The 15,610-nt window shown below is 45.3% G+C and overlaps 2 protein-coding genes across 2 annotated transcripts; one reads left to right on the plus strand and one right to left on the minus strand.

Annotated features, from left to right (window-relative positions):
* Positions 1–311: 311 nt before the first annotated feature.
* Positions 312–5,211, minus strand: LOC138365609 (vitellogenin-like). The gene is made up of 5 exons (XM_069326090.1): positions 4,300–5,211; positions 3,673–4,200; positions 2,734–3,109; positions 1,703–1,968; positions 312–1,464 (listed from the first exon to the last, which is right to left on the minus strand). The coding sequence occupies exons 1-5, from the start codon at positions 5,188–5,190 to the stop codon at positions 436–438; spliced, it is 3,090 nt and encodes a 1,029-aa protein (XP_069182191.1). The 5' UTR covers positions 5,191–5,211; the 3' UTR covers positions 312–435.
* A 7,977-nt stretch (positions 5,212–13,188) lies between these two features.
* LOC138366625 (seminal vesicle secretory protein 2-like) lies at positions 13,189–14,151 on the plus strand. The gene has a single exon (XM_069327782.1). It carries the CDS (start codon positions 13,189–13,191, stop codon positions 14,149–14,151), a length of 963 nt encoding a protein of 320 aa, XP_069183883.1.
* The last annotated feature ends 1,459 nt before the right edge of the window (positions 14,152–15,610 follow it).

A 15,610-nucleotide genomic window follows, 5' to 3' on the forward strand; every position in this document is an offset into this window, starting at 1 on the left:
GAGTTGTACCGGGGGTGAGGAGAGACTGGTGAAGTGTTGGTTGTGTAGAGTTGTACCGGGGGTGAGGAGAGACTGGTGAAGTGTTGGTTGTATAGAGTTGTACCGGGGTGAGGAGAGGCAGAAGAGACTGCTAATGTCTTCTTCTGGATATTAGCAACACTTGTACATCAATAAACAACACAGATCCTTGTAAGTGCAAAAACAAGTGATATCAATAACCAAGAAGCACCAGCTTACTTATCTATGATATTTGTACCATGATATTTTTATGATTTTAATAAATTCGTAGAAAACAGGCAATGAAAAATCAATTCACTTATTAGTAATTATTTTAATTTTTTTGTTATTTTAAATATGCAAGACAAACACACTCTGGAAGTTTACTACTAAGGAATATCTCACTGACAACTTCATTAGTACATAAATGTTTAGGGGTTAACAGGCAATGGGGAACATATCCTTTACACCTTTCCAAGCACAGATGGTGCGGTAGGCTTTCGCAGCGTCGCAGGGCTGGTGGGCCGCGTGACACATCTTCACGAAGGGCCCGGGGTGAACCAGCGGGTAGCATCTGGACCGAAGTTCAAGCAGAGAATAGCACTCAACGATCCGTTCTGCTGGCGTCCTGCTATGGTCGTAGGGGGAGATGTCGGGGGTCGGGCACTGCTGGTCCTCCTGCCATGATGCCACTAGCTCCTTCAAGCTGGAGGCGTTCCTTCCCGAAGACGTAAACCAGTCGTTGCCAACTTCGTTGTCGTAACTGCCCATGAGCCCCGCAATGTGACCGAAGGTCCAGCCAGACACGTTCACGGATACGACACGTTCATGGCGGAATATCTCGACTGCCATGAAGGGCGATTTTACTTTCACTTTTTGGGACGTCTTCTGAATGCTGACATCACCTACACTTTGTCGTGACCTGCTCATCTCTTGACCATTGATAGTAACCCGGAAGTCTGGCTTAATGGTAACTTTAGCAGAACGAGTAGAAAAGTTGATCTGTGGCGGGGCCGAGGGTTGAGGATGGGCCATGGTAAGCTTGTTGGATTTATAGGCAGCCAAGACAACCTCACACGGTGAGCGTGGGGCTCGGAGCACAGCGCCGTCAAAGGTGAGGATCTCTGTGTCGCTCACAACCATGGCGGTGCGGTTGAATGGGGGCAGAAGATATGCCGCGTACTGAGAAAGTGAACCTGTTCTGTAAGGAGGCATGGAAGCATAGTACGCCCAGATTACATCTTGTACAGGAGCTGGAATGTATGTATCAAAGCTCCATATCAAATTTTTAAGCATTTTAGTAGGACTTGGAAATGCTTGTTGGATAAACTGGGTTAAGGAATACAGAGGTTTGGGAAGATGGAATTCAGCACTACTGTAGCCAGCATCAGATTTGGTCGAGATAAAGTTTACTTCCTGAAGTAGGCGACTTATGAACTTATCAGCTTCCCATCTCATAAACTGCTCCTGGAAAACAATATATAATTACATTGTTAATCATAACAAAATTTCATTTATCAAAAACGCAAGTTTAAAATTATCACAATTATTTGTAAATATATTGGAGCTGACACCAGTTAAAATACAAATCTCTTCATTCCAATACAAATGTAAACAATAATTAACGAAACGTAGTTAAAATGATAATTAACGAAAGTATATACAATTATTGATCACAGACAAAAAATTATAGAATGTAACTAACGGAGCTGTAATGGTTGATCCAAGAGACGGCCTTCTCCATAGCGGGGATGTGCATGAGCTTCGCCTTCACTTTTTCAAAGTCCTGCTTGAGAGTTGCTCGGACCTTGGCCATCACCTGCATCACGGCCTCGTACTCCTCTGGGAACCGCTGCCTTGTGGCTTCCAGTTGACTCTTGAGGACCTTGTAGATCTTGGTGGTCTCCAGCAGGCGACGTACTGCGTCAGGGAGTTCACCCGTCTCTGCCATTCGTGCAATCTCTGCCACAGCTGTGGAGACGGCGTTCGTGGTCTCAATAGTGTATTAAATGTGTTTATTTTGTGGCAGTTCATCTGTTTCCCCACAAGGAAACCCTTTTAACCTGTCAACTGGGTTTCAATATTGACTGTTTTTAATACTGTGGTTGAATGGCCTCCGCTATTTAACCACAGTAATGCTGGAGTAAATTAAATCATTTTAATTAAATTCACTATACAGGTACTTTAAAAGGAAACTAGACTGTTTCCTTCAAGGAGTGCCGGACCAACCGGGCTGTGGTGGGTATGTGGGCCTGAGGGCCGCTCCAAGCAACAGCCTGGTGGACCAAACTCTCACAAGTCAAGCCTGGCCTCGGGCCGGGCTTGGGGAGTAGAAGAACTCCCAGAACCCCATCAACCAGGTATGAACCAGGTAACCAGTAGTCCAGGAGGTGCTATCAAGAGGTACTACCAGAAGGTACCACCTTCCAGGAGGTAATCTCGTGGTCCCAAAGTGTTAAGTTGTTAACACTCCAGAAGTGATATCTCACAAAGAAATGTTTAAACTGTAAAGGCTTAAATTCTAGCTATTGTATGCCGCATAAATGATCGCCGGCGGTCGAATTAAAATATTCGTACAGAATGTATAACTAGTAAAAACACAATAATTACGTGCCCATTTGTACTAAAGCTTCGTTACATCTCAAAATATATATTGTTTAATATATATATATACTTGATCAGACACACTTAAAGAATGGATAAACAATACAATAAAGTTAAACACACACAACTTACCATTTCTTACAAATTCAGTAAAGCCGCGGAAGTCTGCCTGCCAAGCAGTGACCTCCTGAGCCAGACGACCCGCCAAGGTCTTCTGGAAGTCTGCCGCACCGTGCCACATTTCGGAGAAGAACCTCAATACATCAGAGACTGTAGGATCACTCAGTACGTCGTAAATATAGCTATGCCAACGATCTATTATATTCGCATATACTTTATATTTTATCTGGTTTAGGTCACTCTTGGCTTCCTCGATCAGTGCAAGGATCTGGGGGTCAGGGAAGGGCACGCCCTGCTGACGGGCCTGCTGCTTCATGTACCGGTACCAGCGGTGACCTTCTGAGACAACAGCCGATCGGATTTTTTGATAATCGCCCTTCAGAGTCTCCTGTACAAGCAAATGTGAAGACAGTCTTATAATAATTCCTAAATTAACTGAGAAAAATGTAGCTGTTTCTCTAAAAAGCAAGTTTAGCGTTTAACAAAATGCAGATTTAATATATAAATATTAAAAAACAATATACAAATATTTAATAATTGAATATTTAGTATATAAATATTTAAATACTTTTAGAAAAATATTTGAAACAATATAATGAAGAATTTGTAGTCATATACTTATGAAGAGAAAATGGCTTGTGTAATTTTTGGGACAAAAACACATACAAGTTTCACACATAACACGTTTCGCAACAAAAACACATAAATCCTATTTACTGCTAGGTGAATAGGTGTATCAGGGTGAAAGAAGCTGTCTATTTGTTTCCGCCTCCACCGGGGATCGAACCCAGAACCTTAGGACTACGAATCACATGCGCTGTCCACTCAGCTGTCAGGCTCCTCCTGACAGTCACTATTAGTCACTATCAACAATTTTGTATTTGTAATAGATATTACTACAAAAAATATATGTTGATCAAAAGTTGTTAACAAAGTTGGCTTCATACCCACCTTCCACGCGGTATATTCCTGTTGCTTATAAGCGGTCTCAAATTTGACCCGTACAGGAGACGCAAGCTTTACGCGTTTCATCCAAATGACATCGTTCTCCTGGTGAACGTCGCCGCCCGCAGCTATACTGGCCACGATATCATTGGGTGCTTGGTAACCCAGCTTTGTGGTGAAAACCATCTCAGTATGATGCTTCTTGGTCTTTATTTGGATGAAGGCAGGTTTACAGAGCTTGGAGTGAATGTCATAAGTGCCAAGAGGAGAAATGTGAGCCACAGCCTTGACCTTGTGGCCGTTACACTCTGCATCTTCCTCACGCTGCATCGTTCCAGCGATGTCCACCACGGGAACTCCAGCGTTAATCACACGGAAGGCCATTGTTGCATCTCTAGGGGAGACCCGGTCGTATATGGCCGACACCTGGAAGGTTACCGGGGAGGAGGGAGACTCCTGGAACTGGACGTCGAAGCCAGTCGTGTGGTTAGCATAGGCTGCCATTACGGTGACCTTGGGATGAACCTTCAGCACCTGCAAGAATCATATATTGATCAAAGCTGTTAAAGAAGCATTCATGTGAATATTATTCAATACAGTTCTCATTTCATACAACAGAAGACCATAACCTACCCTAGTACGTAAAGATGCTTCAATCTGGACAGTATGTTCGGCGGTGAGGGTTGACTGCAGGGTGCCTGTAATCTTGTCTGCTGTGTCTGGGAACATGTCTAGTTCAATGGAGCCTCTGAAGCTCTCTCCGCTGCCGGAGCGTTGAAGTTCAAATCGCATGTCCCTATGACCTGGGCGACTAAAGCTGCCTTCGAACTTGGACGATTCGTCAGAGTTGTTTTCGGAGGATGTAGCGATCTGGTATTTGTCTTCACTCTGGTCCCTGTTAGGATAGAACTTGAGACTTGACCGTGAAGAAGAGAACTCTGCCTCACCCTCCATGGAGCGGAATGGAGATCTGTAGAGCAGGGAGTAGGTGTCGGGTGAGGGGTTTTCATAGCGGTAACGGTAAGACTCTCGACCGGGATGTTCCCTTGTGTTGTCATTATCTTTGCTAGGCTTGTCTTGATCGTTTCTCTCGTTGTCGTAATCGTTTCTCTCATTGTCGTAATCGTTTCCTACCTTTCTCAACTTAAGCGTTCCATCCTGAGGTTCATTTCTTTCGTAATCAAAGTCGGATGATCTATACTCAGGTTCGTTTCTAAACTTCTTATTTAGCTGTCTTCGCATTCTCTGGTAATGCTGTCTAGAAGGACGTTCGTCCATGTTGTTGACATAATCTCTCCCTTCGCTACTCTGGAAATTAGCTCTATCCGAATATTCGTCCGGGTAATTTTCATAGTCTTCACCTTGGTGTCCTTTGTCAGGTCTATCCACATTTTCGTCCGTATTACTGTCATAGTCTTTTTCTTCGTTACTCTGCTTACCTCCTCTAACCGGATGTTCATTGATGGGCTTTATTCCTTCAACCATCCTACGCACGGTCTTTATTACGTCACGGACAGCTGTCATATCTATCGAAGAATCAAAGGATTTGACGCGGCATACTCTAAGACTGGCCTCACGTAGGCAGTGTAAAGCGCCCTAAATGCCTCCTTACTTAGGTATCTGAATGATGTTCTAACTTTTGCCAGTGTTGAGTACGCTGCTGTCGTTATCCTATTTATATGTGCCTCAGAAGATAGATTGGGTGTTACGTCCATACCCAGGTCTCTTTCGCACGTCGTCACTGGTAGGCTGTTCCCCTTCATTGCGTACTGTCCCTTTGGTCTCCTATCTCCTAGTCCCATTTCCATAACTTTACATTTCCTCGTGTTGAATTCCAGTAGCCATTTCTCTGGCCATCTCTGCAACCTGTTCAGATCCTCTTGGAGGATCCTGCAATCCTCATCTGTCACAACTCTTCTCATCAACTTTGCGTCATCCGCAAACATCGACATGTAGGACTCTACGCCTGTAAACATGTCGTTAACATATACAAGAAATAGAATTGGTCCCAGCACCGATCCTTGTGGTACTCCACTTGTTACTGTTCGCCAGTCCGACTTCTCGCCCCTTACCGTAACTCTTTGGCTCCTTCCTGTTAGGTAGTTCCTTATCCATGCTAGGACCTTTCCTCCCCCACCCACGCCTGCCTCTCGAGCTTGAACAGCAGTCTCATGTGCGGTACTGTATCAAAGGCTTTTTGGCAGTCCAGAAATATGCAGTCTGCCCAACCATCTTTGTCCTGTCTTATCCTCGTTATTTTATCATAGAATTCCAGGTTTGTTAGGCACGATTTCCCTGTCCAGAACCCATGTTGATGGTTGTTCACAAACCTAATGTTCTCCAGGTGTGCAACCAGTCGTAGCCTAATTATTCTTTCCAGTATTTTACAGGGGATGCTTGTCAGTGATACAGGTCCATAGTTAAGTGCCTCCTCCCTATCACCTTTCATGAAGATCGGCACGACATTTGCCTTCTTCCAGCAACTGGTCAATTCTCCGGACATAAGTGACTCATTAAAGATCATTGCCAGAGGCATGTTGAGGGCCTGCGCTGCTTCTTTTAGTATCCACGGTGATACTTTGTCTGGTCCAACTGCTTTAGTTGCATCTAGAGTTGTCAACTGTTTCATTACCTCCTCTGCTGTCACCTCTATATCTTATAGTCTTTCATCTAGGGTAACCCCTTCCAACAATGGGAGCTGCTCAGGCTCGGTAGTGAACACTCCATGGAAACTGGCATTCAGTGCCTCGCAGATTTCCTTGTCACTTTCAGTATATGCCCCCCTCTGTCTTCCTTAGTCTTGTCACTTGGTCGTTCACCGACATTTTGCTTCTTATATGACTGTGAAGTAACTTAGGTTGTTTTTTCGCTTTGATTGCAATATCGTTCTCATAGTCCCTTTCCGATGTTCGTCTTATGTTAATGTAATCGTTCCTAGCTCTGTTGCATCTGATCCTATTGTCCTCTGTCCTTTGTCTTCTGTACTTCCTCCACTCCCACCTGCTGGCCATTTTTGCTTCCTGACACTGTCTATTAAACCATGGGTTATTATATTCCTTCTTATTTTTTCCCTTTACTCTTGGTATAAATCTCTCTTCGGCCTCCTGGCATCTCTGTATGACTAGGTCCATCATATCTTGGCCTGTTTTTCCTCTAATTTCTTCCTCCCACTGCACTTCAACCAGATAGTCCCTTATCCTCTTATAGTCTCCTTTCCTGTAGTCAACTCTCCTTTTCCAGATCTCTTGTCCCATGGTCATAAGTTTGAATTCCATCATGTAGTCAAAGACTAGGACACAATGGTCACTGGCCTGTAGAGGTATTTCATGCTCTAAATTCTCGATATCTTCTACGTTCTGGGTGAAAATCAGGTCTAATAGGCTCGGTGCATCTCCTCCTCTTTCCCTTGTGTCTTCCTTCACATGTTGTGTCAGGAAATTCCTGTCTATAACATCTACTAATTTTGCTCCCCACGTTTCGTCCCCTCCATGGGGATTCCTTGATTCCCAATTTATCTCTCCATGATTTAGGTCCCCCATGATCAGCAGCTTCGCTCTCATTCTGTGGGCTAGTGTTGCTGCCTTCTGCAGTTCATCTATACATGCCTTGTTGTTGTCATCATACTCCTGCCTGGGTCTTCTACTGTTTGGTGGGGGATTGTAGATTACCAAGATCACAATCTTCCTCCCATCTACTGTCAGAGTTCCATGTATGAAGCTTGTACACTCATTGGTAACCCGATTTCCCAGGTCTTCAAACTTCCATTTCCGCTTTATTAGGAGTGCCACTCCCCCTCCCCGTCTCTGTGTCCTCTCTTTTCGTATCACCTGGTACCCTTCAGGAAAGATTGCATTTGTGATCATGTCATTAATTTTAGTTTCCACAATTGCAACTATGTCAGGATCTGCTTCACTCACTCTTTCTTTTATCTCTTCTGCTTTATTAGATACCCCATCAGCATTGGTGTACCAAACCTTGAGATTCTTCATGGAAACTCTTGTACCAGAGTTCTCCCTTTCTCTGGGGGTCTGGGGGGATCTGGGGGGGTGTCTGGGGGTGACTGGGGGCAGGGGGGACCTGGGGGATCTGGGGGGTGTTTGGGGGATGACTGGGGGTGGGGAGGATCCGGGGGATGTCCGGGGGGGATCCGGGGGGGGGGTGGTCCGGGGGTGTATGGGGGGGGTGAAAGAGGTCGGGAGGGGTGCTTGGGGGGCTAATGGGGGCTGGGCTTCTAGGAAGGTAGGTAGCAGGGTCTGGGGTAGGGCCTGGGTAGGTAGGTCTGGAGTAGGAAGGGCATACTGGGTCTGAAGATTAGGGAGGGTCTGATAGGCATAGAGGGGTTGGGAGATAGCGTAAGGTTGGGAGTCAGATAGAGGTTGGGAGGGGGAAGGATAGAGGAGGTGGGGGAACCTCCCACCCCCCTTGCAAGGGTGGGAGGTCACATGGAAGGAGAGGGGATGAGGAGGGGTGAGGGCTGGGTAGGTTTTGGGGGTTGAGGGGATGAGGGCTAGGTAGGTTTTGGGGGTTGAGGGGATGAGGGCTGGGTGGATTTTTGGGGTTGAGGGGATGAGGGCTGGGTGGGTTTTGGGGGTTGAGGGGATGAGGGCTGGACGGGTTTTGGGGGATGAGGTGATGAGGGGGTCCTTGGAATGTGGGATGAATTTGACTGCAGTGGGGTCAGAGGGGTCAAGGGAGGTGTTGGGGAGATAAGCTAGGGCAGGGAGGGCTGATTTGGGGAGGGAGTGACCTGAGAAGCAGGTGTGAGCTGGTTAGCATGGGGTGGATTAGCATTGGGGTGTGTAGCTACGCTCAAATGGGAAGAGTTGTATTGTTGTTTGCTTGCTCTGTGGGCTATCTGCTCCTCCTTCGTCATGAATTTGTCAATATATACGTTGTAGTGTGTGTGTGTGTGTGTGTGTGTGTGTGTGTGTGTGTGTGTGTGTGTGTGTGTGTGTGTGTGTGTGTGTGTGTGTGTGTGTGTTTGTGTGTGTGTGTGTGTACTAACCTAGTTGTGCTTTCGGGGGTTGAGCTTTGGTTCTTTGTTCCGCCTCTCAACCGTCAAACAGATTCCTCAGCCTACTAGGCTCCATCATATCTACATTTGGAACTGTGTATGGAGTCAGCCTTCACCACATCACTTCCTAGTGCATTCCATTTAATAACTACTCTGACACTGAAAAAGTTTGTTCTAAGGTATCTGTGGCTCATTTGAGTACTCAGTTTTCACCTGTGTCACCCATGTTAAATAATCCATCTCAGTCTACCCTGTCAATTCCCTTGAGAATCTTTCCGAGCTCTTCTGTCTTCCACTGACGTGAGTTGCAGTTCCCTCACCCTTTCCTTGTATCTCCTGCCTCTTAGTTCTGGGACTAGCCTAGTGGCATACCTCTGAACATTTTCCACTTTCATCTTGTGCTTTACAAGGTACGGGCTCCATGCCGGAGCCGCATACTCCAGGATTGGCCATACATTGGTGTGATACAGGGTTGTGAAATATTCGTTACACAATTTTCAGAAGACAGTTCTGATGTTAGCTAGCCTCGCATACGCGGCTGATGTTTATGTGTGTGTGTTGCAGTGTGTTTCAATGTGTTTCAGTAGGTTTGTGTGTGAGTGTGTGCGTGTGTGATTGCGAGTGCGTGCATTTTTATGTACTTGAATTTGTGTGCCTTCTGTTTGCAGTGGGGAAGGGGGGGGGGGGGGATTGTGGAGATCTAGGGTATTAGCAGCTTTTTCCTGTTCCCTAGTGAGCCCATGAGTGATATCCTTGACTCCTGTCTATTCTCAAGATTACTATACTATTGTTGAATGGAATGCATTAGTAGCCATGATTTATTATATAAACCTTGCACACTGTTGAAGACATCTGAGAGGCACTTACCACAGTGAGGTACCGCTTCACAAGCAGAGCTAGGCACAGCTACTTCTCAGGAAGTAGCAAGATGTACTAGCCGACTGAGAGAGGAAAAGAGCAGTAATCGTAGTAGGTATTAAGGAGCAAATAGCGACCAGTTAAGGGGAGAGGAAAGATATGGACAAAGTCCCAGTTAAAGAGATCCTTGAAGGGTTACAGATTGAGAGGGAATAACAGAATATAGAAAAGGTATTCAGGCTTGGCCAGTACAACAAGGATAGAGACTGATTGATGAAAGTGGTTTTCAAAAGCAAGGACACAAAAGAAGAAATTTTTAGCAAGGAAGAGCAGCCTATTCAATGTAACAAAGTTCAAAATGGTATTCCTGCAGAGGGATATGGCCAGGGAGGAGAGATTGAGGGCAGCAGTGAGGAAGAAGCTCATGGGGAGAGATACAGGAATATGGGAACCACAGCCCAGAACCCCTTCGATCCCAGAGGGGAGTGGGGAACCCTCCACAGGCAGTTCAACAGCCCCGGTGGGAGGAGGATCAAACCCACCTCCCACTTAATAGAAGGCCTTCCTGCCCCAGCCCCCTGCAAGCCACCCACCAAGAGGCCACCTAGACCACCCTCCCTCCACTTCCCCCTCTCCTCAAGACCTCCCTTCTCCACGACCCCCAAAGTCCTCCCTATTCCCCTAAGATTTACTATAAAACCAGAAAACCGGCCAGCCTACTCATGAGAAACTCTCCAGACACAAAGCAGAACGCTCTAATAGAGACCAACGTCGTCTATGCCTTCAAATGCCCTCTTGGGGACTGTAAGCCTCAAAAAACTCTGTATATAGGCAAGACAACAACATCTCTTTCCAGGCGTTTAACGATGCATAAGCAACAGGGCTCCATTAAGGAACATATAATCTCTTCCCACAACCAAACCATCACCAGAGAAATCTTAGCAAACAACACAGAAATCATAGATAGATACAGCGATAGCAGGCGGCTTGACATCTGTGAGGCACTACACATCAAGAAGTCAACACCAGCAATCAACAGCCAATTAATGCACAACTATATTCTACCCACTTCAAGACTCCGCTCCAATATAGAAGCATCAAGAAATATGGGCCAATACGCCCTTTGCAATTACTTCCATTCTTACCTTCAATACCCATTATTTCGTGTTCAGTCTTGTGTTGAAAGTTTGTTTTCACCTCATCCAAAACTGCTGTATGATATCACCTCACCCAAATGCAGGTATAAAAAATCGAAGATGTTTAAGCTCTATTCAGTTATAGTTTAGTTGTGTGTGTTTAAACTAAAGTCTTTGAAAATGTAATAAGTTTTACGAAAACGCGCTCAAGTGTCGCGTCAGACTAGAAATAAAAATTAATTTTGGAGAATTCATTTTTCAAATACCATCAACAGTGAAAAGAAACTTAAGAAAGATCGAGAAAATTCGTGTTAGAATTATTAATCTTACTTTTTTGGTCATATTTAATAATATATATATATAAATATATATATATATATATATATATATATATATATATATTTATATATATATATATATATATTATATATATATATATATATATATATATATATATATATATATATATATATATATATATTATATATATATATTATATATATATATATATATATATATATATATATATATAGGGGGGTACCACCACTGGTGCAATTATAGGGACCCACAGCCTCAGAGAAGGGAACACAGAGCATTCAGGGAAAAACTTGCCATTTAACTCTGAATACGTAAGAGTGTTCGCTTCTCCTACCACCCCCCTTTTTTTATGGTGTACACTTTATTATGCAAGGTTATACAGTTACATATCTGATTTTATACAAAAAATTAACATTAAGAGGACACAAAAAAAAGTTCGCTTCCTAGAGGCTGTAGATTTCCTCGAACTCCTCCGACGCTGGGCATGAACCGAGGATGCAGTGAGCATTCCCCCTCTGGATCGCGACACTGAGGCGCTGAAAGAGAAAACTTGCTGCTCTAGGGTCTCTTGTGGTGTCAATGAGCTTGGAATCAAGATCCTTAAGAAACCTTCTTGCACTCTGTCCCCATGGGCCTAGGGTCTCAGACCCTATTGGAACGAAGTTGTACCGATGATCTAATTGCCTGTACTTGGCTGACTTGTCTCTTTCTCTGCGTGTCGCCGCGGCTCCTGCTGTGCCGGCAGAGAGGTTGATGTATGTGGTTGCCAGGGTGGATACACAAGTATAGTCCCATGCCAACTGTCTGCCACCCTTCCACGGTCGCAGTGTGATTCCGTCTGGTCGGCCGGTCAAGCTAACAGAGTCACGGTTCAGTAGGTTGCGGGGCTCTCTCTCCGCTGGACACTGAGCAGAGGCAAGGCTTCTTTTAATGATGTCATTGACTTCGTCGTGTCTAGTGTGCCAACCACCAGATTTTCCACAGTGCAGGCCATGCAGTCCATATTCGTCAGCATCTGCCTCGCCGCAAATACACCTATGTACAGTGTGGATAGGGGCAGCAAGACGGATAGCGACTGCAATACGGAGCTCCTGCGGATCAAGACGTGTGCCTGTCGCAGACATAGGGACTGCCAAAAGGAAGTCCCCTGCATGGGAAGCCTGCACAGCTGTGAGGCGTGCACGATCACTGGGGGTTGTTGCTGACTCCAGCAAAGCTGTGGCTTCTTTGTCTACAATGGGGCTGTCCCAACTGGATTGTTTCTTTGCTTTCGGCATGGCTGGTCTGAGTTCTGGGTCTGCCATGGCACCCCATTTCGTGTCGCATTCCGTGTAGTGGGGGTCCTGTATTCCCGCTACATCACTCAGGGTGTCAGGTAGAATTTCCTTAACCAGGTCATCTGATGCTGAGGAGGAAGACAAGAAGGCTGGGACAGCAATTTGGGTAGCAGTGCGGAGTACTGCTACCCAAGTAGCATTTGCTACTTGGAGTATTTGCCCAGTAGTATTTGCTACTAGTGCGGAGTACAGTACGGAGTACTGCAATATATATATATATATATATATATATATATATATATATATATATATATATATATATATATATATATATAAATATATATAATATACTGTTCAAGATAACATGAGATTTTAAGGGTTGACGAATGTTAATCTTTTTGTTTGATGAACTGTTCACTTGAGACAGTTAAACTAAGCACACGTCGATATATAAGAAAACAAAGTCTTAAGAATGTTTCACACCTCAATCAAGCAACATTTACAATTTATATCAATTATTTTAGGGAATAATACATAAATTTTATATTTAAACTTGATATTAGTGTTTAGTGTAATACATAAGGAGTATTAGCCTTTAAATCTCATTCACTATTTATTAATGAATTTTACAAAAAAGACCATAAATTTTATATTTTAAAATTTAATAACTATTTGTAATACATTAGGAACAAAATAGTTTTAGAAAAAACGTATATTATTGAAGATATATGCTTAGATTTTTGCAGTAAAAGTTTCTCAAATGCTCTTCTACACCATTCTCAAGACAAGTTATTCGTTCACTTAAGGGACCACGAAAATGAAAGTTTTCAAAACGTTTTGTGTTTTGTGTTGGCGGTCAAGTGCCGTTTTATTCAAGTGGCGCCCAAGTCAATTGGCGTCCACGTGGCGCCCACGTCAAATGGTGCCCAAGTCTAATGGGGCCCTAGTCAAGTGGCACCCAAGTGGCACCCAAGTCAAGTGGCACCCAAGTCAAGTGGCGCCCAAGTCAAGTGGGGCCCAAGTCAAGTGGCACCCAAGTGGCACCCAAGTCAAGTGGCACCCAAGTCAAGTGGGGCCCAAGTCAAGTGGCACCCAAGTGGCACCCAAGTCAAGTGGCACCCAAGTCAAGTGGCACCCAAGTCAAGTGGCACCCAAGTCAAGTGGCGCCCAAGTCAAGTGGGGCCCAAGTCAAGTGGCACCCAAGTGGCACCCAAGTCAAGTGGCACCCAAGTCAAGTGGGGCCCAAGTCAAGTGGCACCCAAGTGGCACCCAAGTCAAGTGGCACCCAAGTCAAGTGGCGCCCAAGTCAAGTGGCGCCCAAGTCAAGTGGCACCCAAGTGGGGCCCAAGTCAAGTGGCGCCCAAGTCAAGTGGCACCCAAGTCAAGTGGCACCCAAGTCAAGTGGCACCCAAGTCAAGTGGCACCCAAGTCAAGTGGCGCCCAAGTCAAGTGGCACCCAAGTCAAGTGGCACCCAAGTCAAGTGTCGTCCAAGTCAAGTGGGGCCCAAGTCAAGTGGCGCCCAAGTCAAGTGTCGTCCAAGTCAAGTGTCGTCCAAGTCAAGTGTCGTCCAAGTCAAGTGTCGTCCAAGTCAAGTGTCGTCCAAGTCAAGTGTCGTCCAAGTCAAGTGTCGTCCAAGTCAAGTGTCGTCCAAGTCAAGTGTCGTCCAAGTCAAGTGTCGTCCAAGTCAAGTGGCACCCAAGTCAAGTGTCGTCCAAGTCAAGTGGCACCCAAGTCAAGTGTCGTCCAAGTCAAGTGGCACCCAAGTCAAGTGTCGTCCAAGTCAAGTGGCACCCAAGTCAAGTGTCGTCCAAGTCAAGTGGCGCCCAAGTCAAGTGTCGTCCAAGTCAAGTGGCACCCAAGTCAAGTGTCGTCCAAGTATAGTGTTGTCCAAGTCAAGTGTCGTCCAAGTATAGTGTTGTCCAAGTCAAGTGTCGTCCAAGTCAAGTGTCGTCCAAGTCTAGTGTCGTCCAAGTCAAGTGTCGTCCAAGTCAAGTGTCGTCCAAGTCAAGTGTCGTCCAAGTCAAGTGTCGTCCAAGTCTAGTGTCGTCCAAGTCAAGTGTCGTCCAAGTCTAGTGTTGTCCAAGTCAAGTGTCGTCCAAGTCTAGTGTTGTCCAAGTCAAGTGTCGTCCAAGTCAAGTGTCGTCCAAGTCAAGTGTCGTCCAAGTCAAGTGTCGTCCAAGTCAAGTGTCGTCCAAGTCAAGTGTCGTCCAAGTCTAGTGTCGTCCAAGTCAAGTGTCGTCCAAGTCTAGTGTCGTCCAAGTCAAGTGTCGTCCAAGTCAAGTGTCGTCCAAGTCAAGTGTCGTCCAAGTCAAGTGTCGTCCAAGTCTAGTGTCGTCCAAGTCAAGTGTCGTCCAAGTCTAGTGTCGTCCAAGTCAAGTGTCGTCCAAGTCAAGTGTCGTCCAAGTCTAGTGTCGTCCAAGTCAAGTGTCGTCCAAGTCTAGTGTCGTCCAAGTCAAGTGTGTCGAGTCCAAGTGTCGAAGTAGTGTCGTCCAAGTCAAGTGTCGTCCAAGTCAAGTGTCGTCCAAGTCTAGTGTCGTCCAAGTCAAGTGTCGTCCAAGTCTAGTGTCGTCCAAGTCTAGTGTCGTCCAAGTCAAGTGTCGTCCAAGTCTAGTGTCGTCCAAGTCAAGTGCGTCCAAGTCATGCGTCCAAGTCTAGTGTCGTCCAAGTCAGTGTCGGCCAAGTCTAGTGTCGTCCAGTCAGTGTCGTCCAAGTCTAGTGTCGTCCAAGTCCAAGTCAAGTGCGTCGTCAGTAAGTCTGCATCACTGCTCTGCGTGACATACCCTAGATACTCCACTCCTAAGGAAAATGCTCTAGTTGGATTCCTCAAACACACTCTAATAGGAACAAGCACTAATAGGATCCCTCAAACACGCATTAATTGGAACATACCATAATTAGAGAACAACTAATAGTAACTGTTATCATCCACTGGCAGTAAGGTACTATTTCTCAAGATATTCCAAAAAATAAGATATTCGCAGTCTCCGTGGTGTAGTGGTAAGACACTCGCCTGGCGTTCCGCGAGCGCTATGTCATGGGTTCGTATCCTGGCGGGGAGGATTTACTGGGCGCATTCCTTAACTGTAGCCTCTGTTTAACTCAACAGTAAAATGTGTACTTGGTTGTAACAACGATTCTTCGCGGCAGGGGATCGTATTCCAGGGACCTGCCCGAAACGCTACGTGTACTAGTGGCTGTACAAGAATGTAACAACTCTTGTATATATCTCAAAAGAACAAAAAAAAAAAAAAAAAAATGGCCAAGCCCCGCAACCAATCAAATACAAAACAATGTATAATATTAATAGACTGCCCTGAACAAGAGCAACATGAATAATGGA

This window comes from Procambarus clarkii, chromosome 2, assembly GCF_040958095.1.
Source record: "Procambarus clarkii isolate CNS0578487 chromosome 2, FALCON_Pclarkii_2.0, whole genome shotgun sequence".
NCBI lineage: Eukaryota > Metazoa > Arthropoda > Malacostraca > Decapoda > Cambaridae > Procambarus > Procambarus clarkii.

Excerpts from the sequence above, each read along its gene's own strand:
- LOC138366625 (XM_069327782.1), top strand. The coding sequence starts at position 13,189 with ATGGTGCCCAAGTCTAATGGGGCCCTAGTCAAGTGGCACCCAAGTGGC.
- LOC138365609 (XM_069326090.1), bottom strand. The coding sequence starts at position 5,190 with ATGACAGCTGTCCGTGACGTAATAAAGACCGTGCGTAGGATGGTTGAA. Across the intron at positions 1,969-2,733 it reads TACTGAATTTGTAAGAAATG|CTGTGGCAGAGATTGCACGA; the intron begins GTAAGTTGTGTG and ends CCGTCTCCACAG. Across the intron at positions 1,465-1,702 it reads GGATCAACCATTACAGCTCC|GAGCAGTTTATGAGATGGGA; the intron begins GTTAGTTACATT and ends ATTGTTTTCCAG.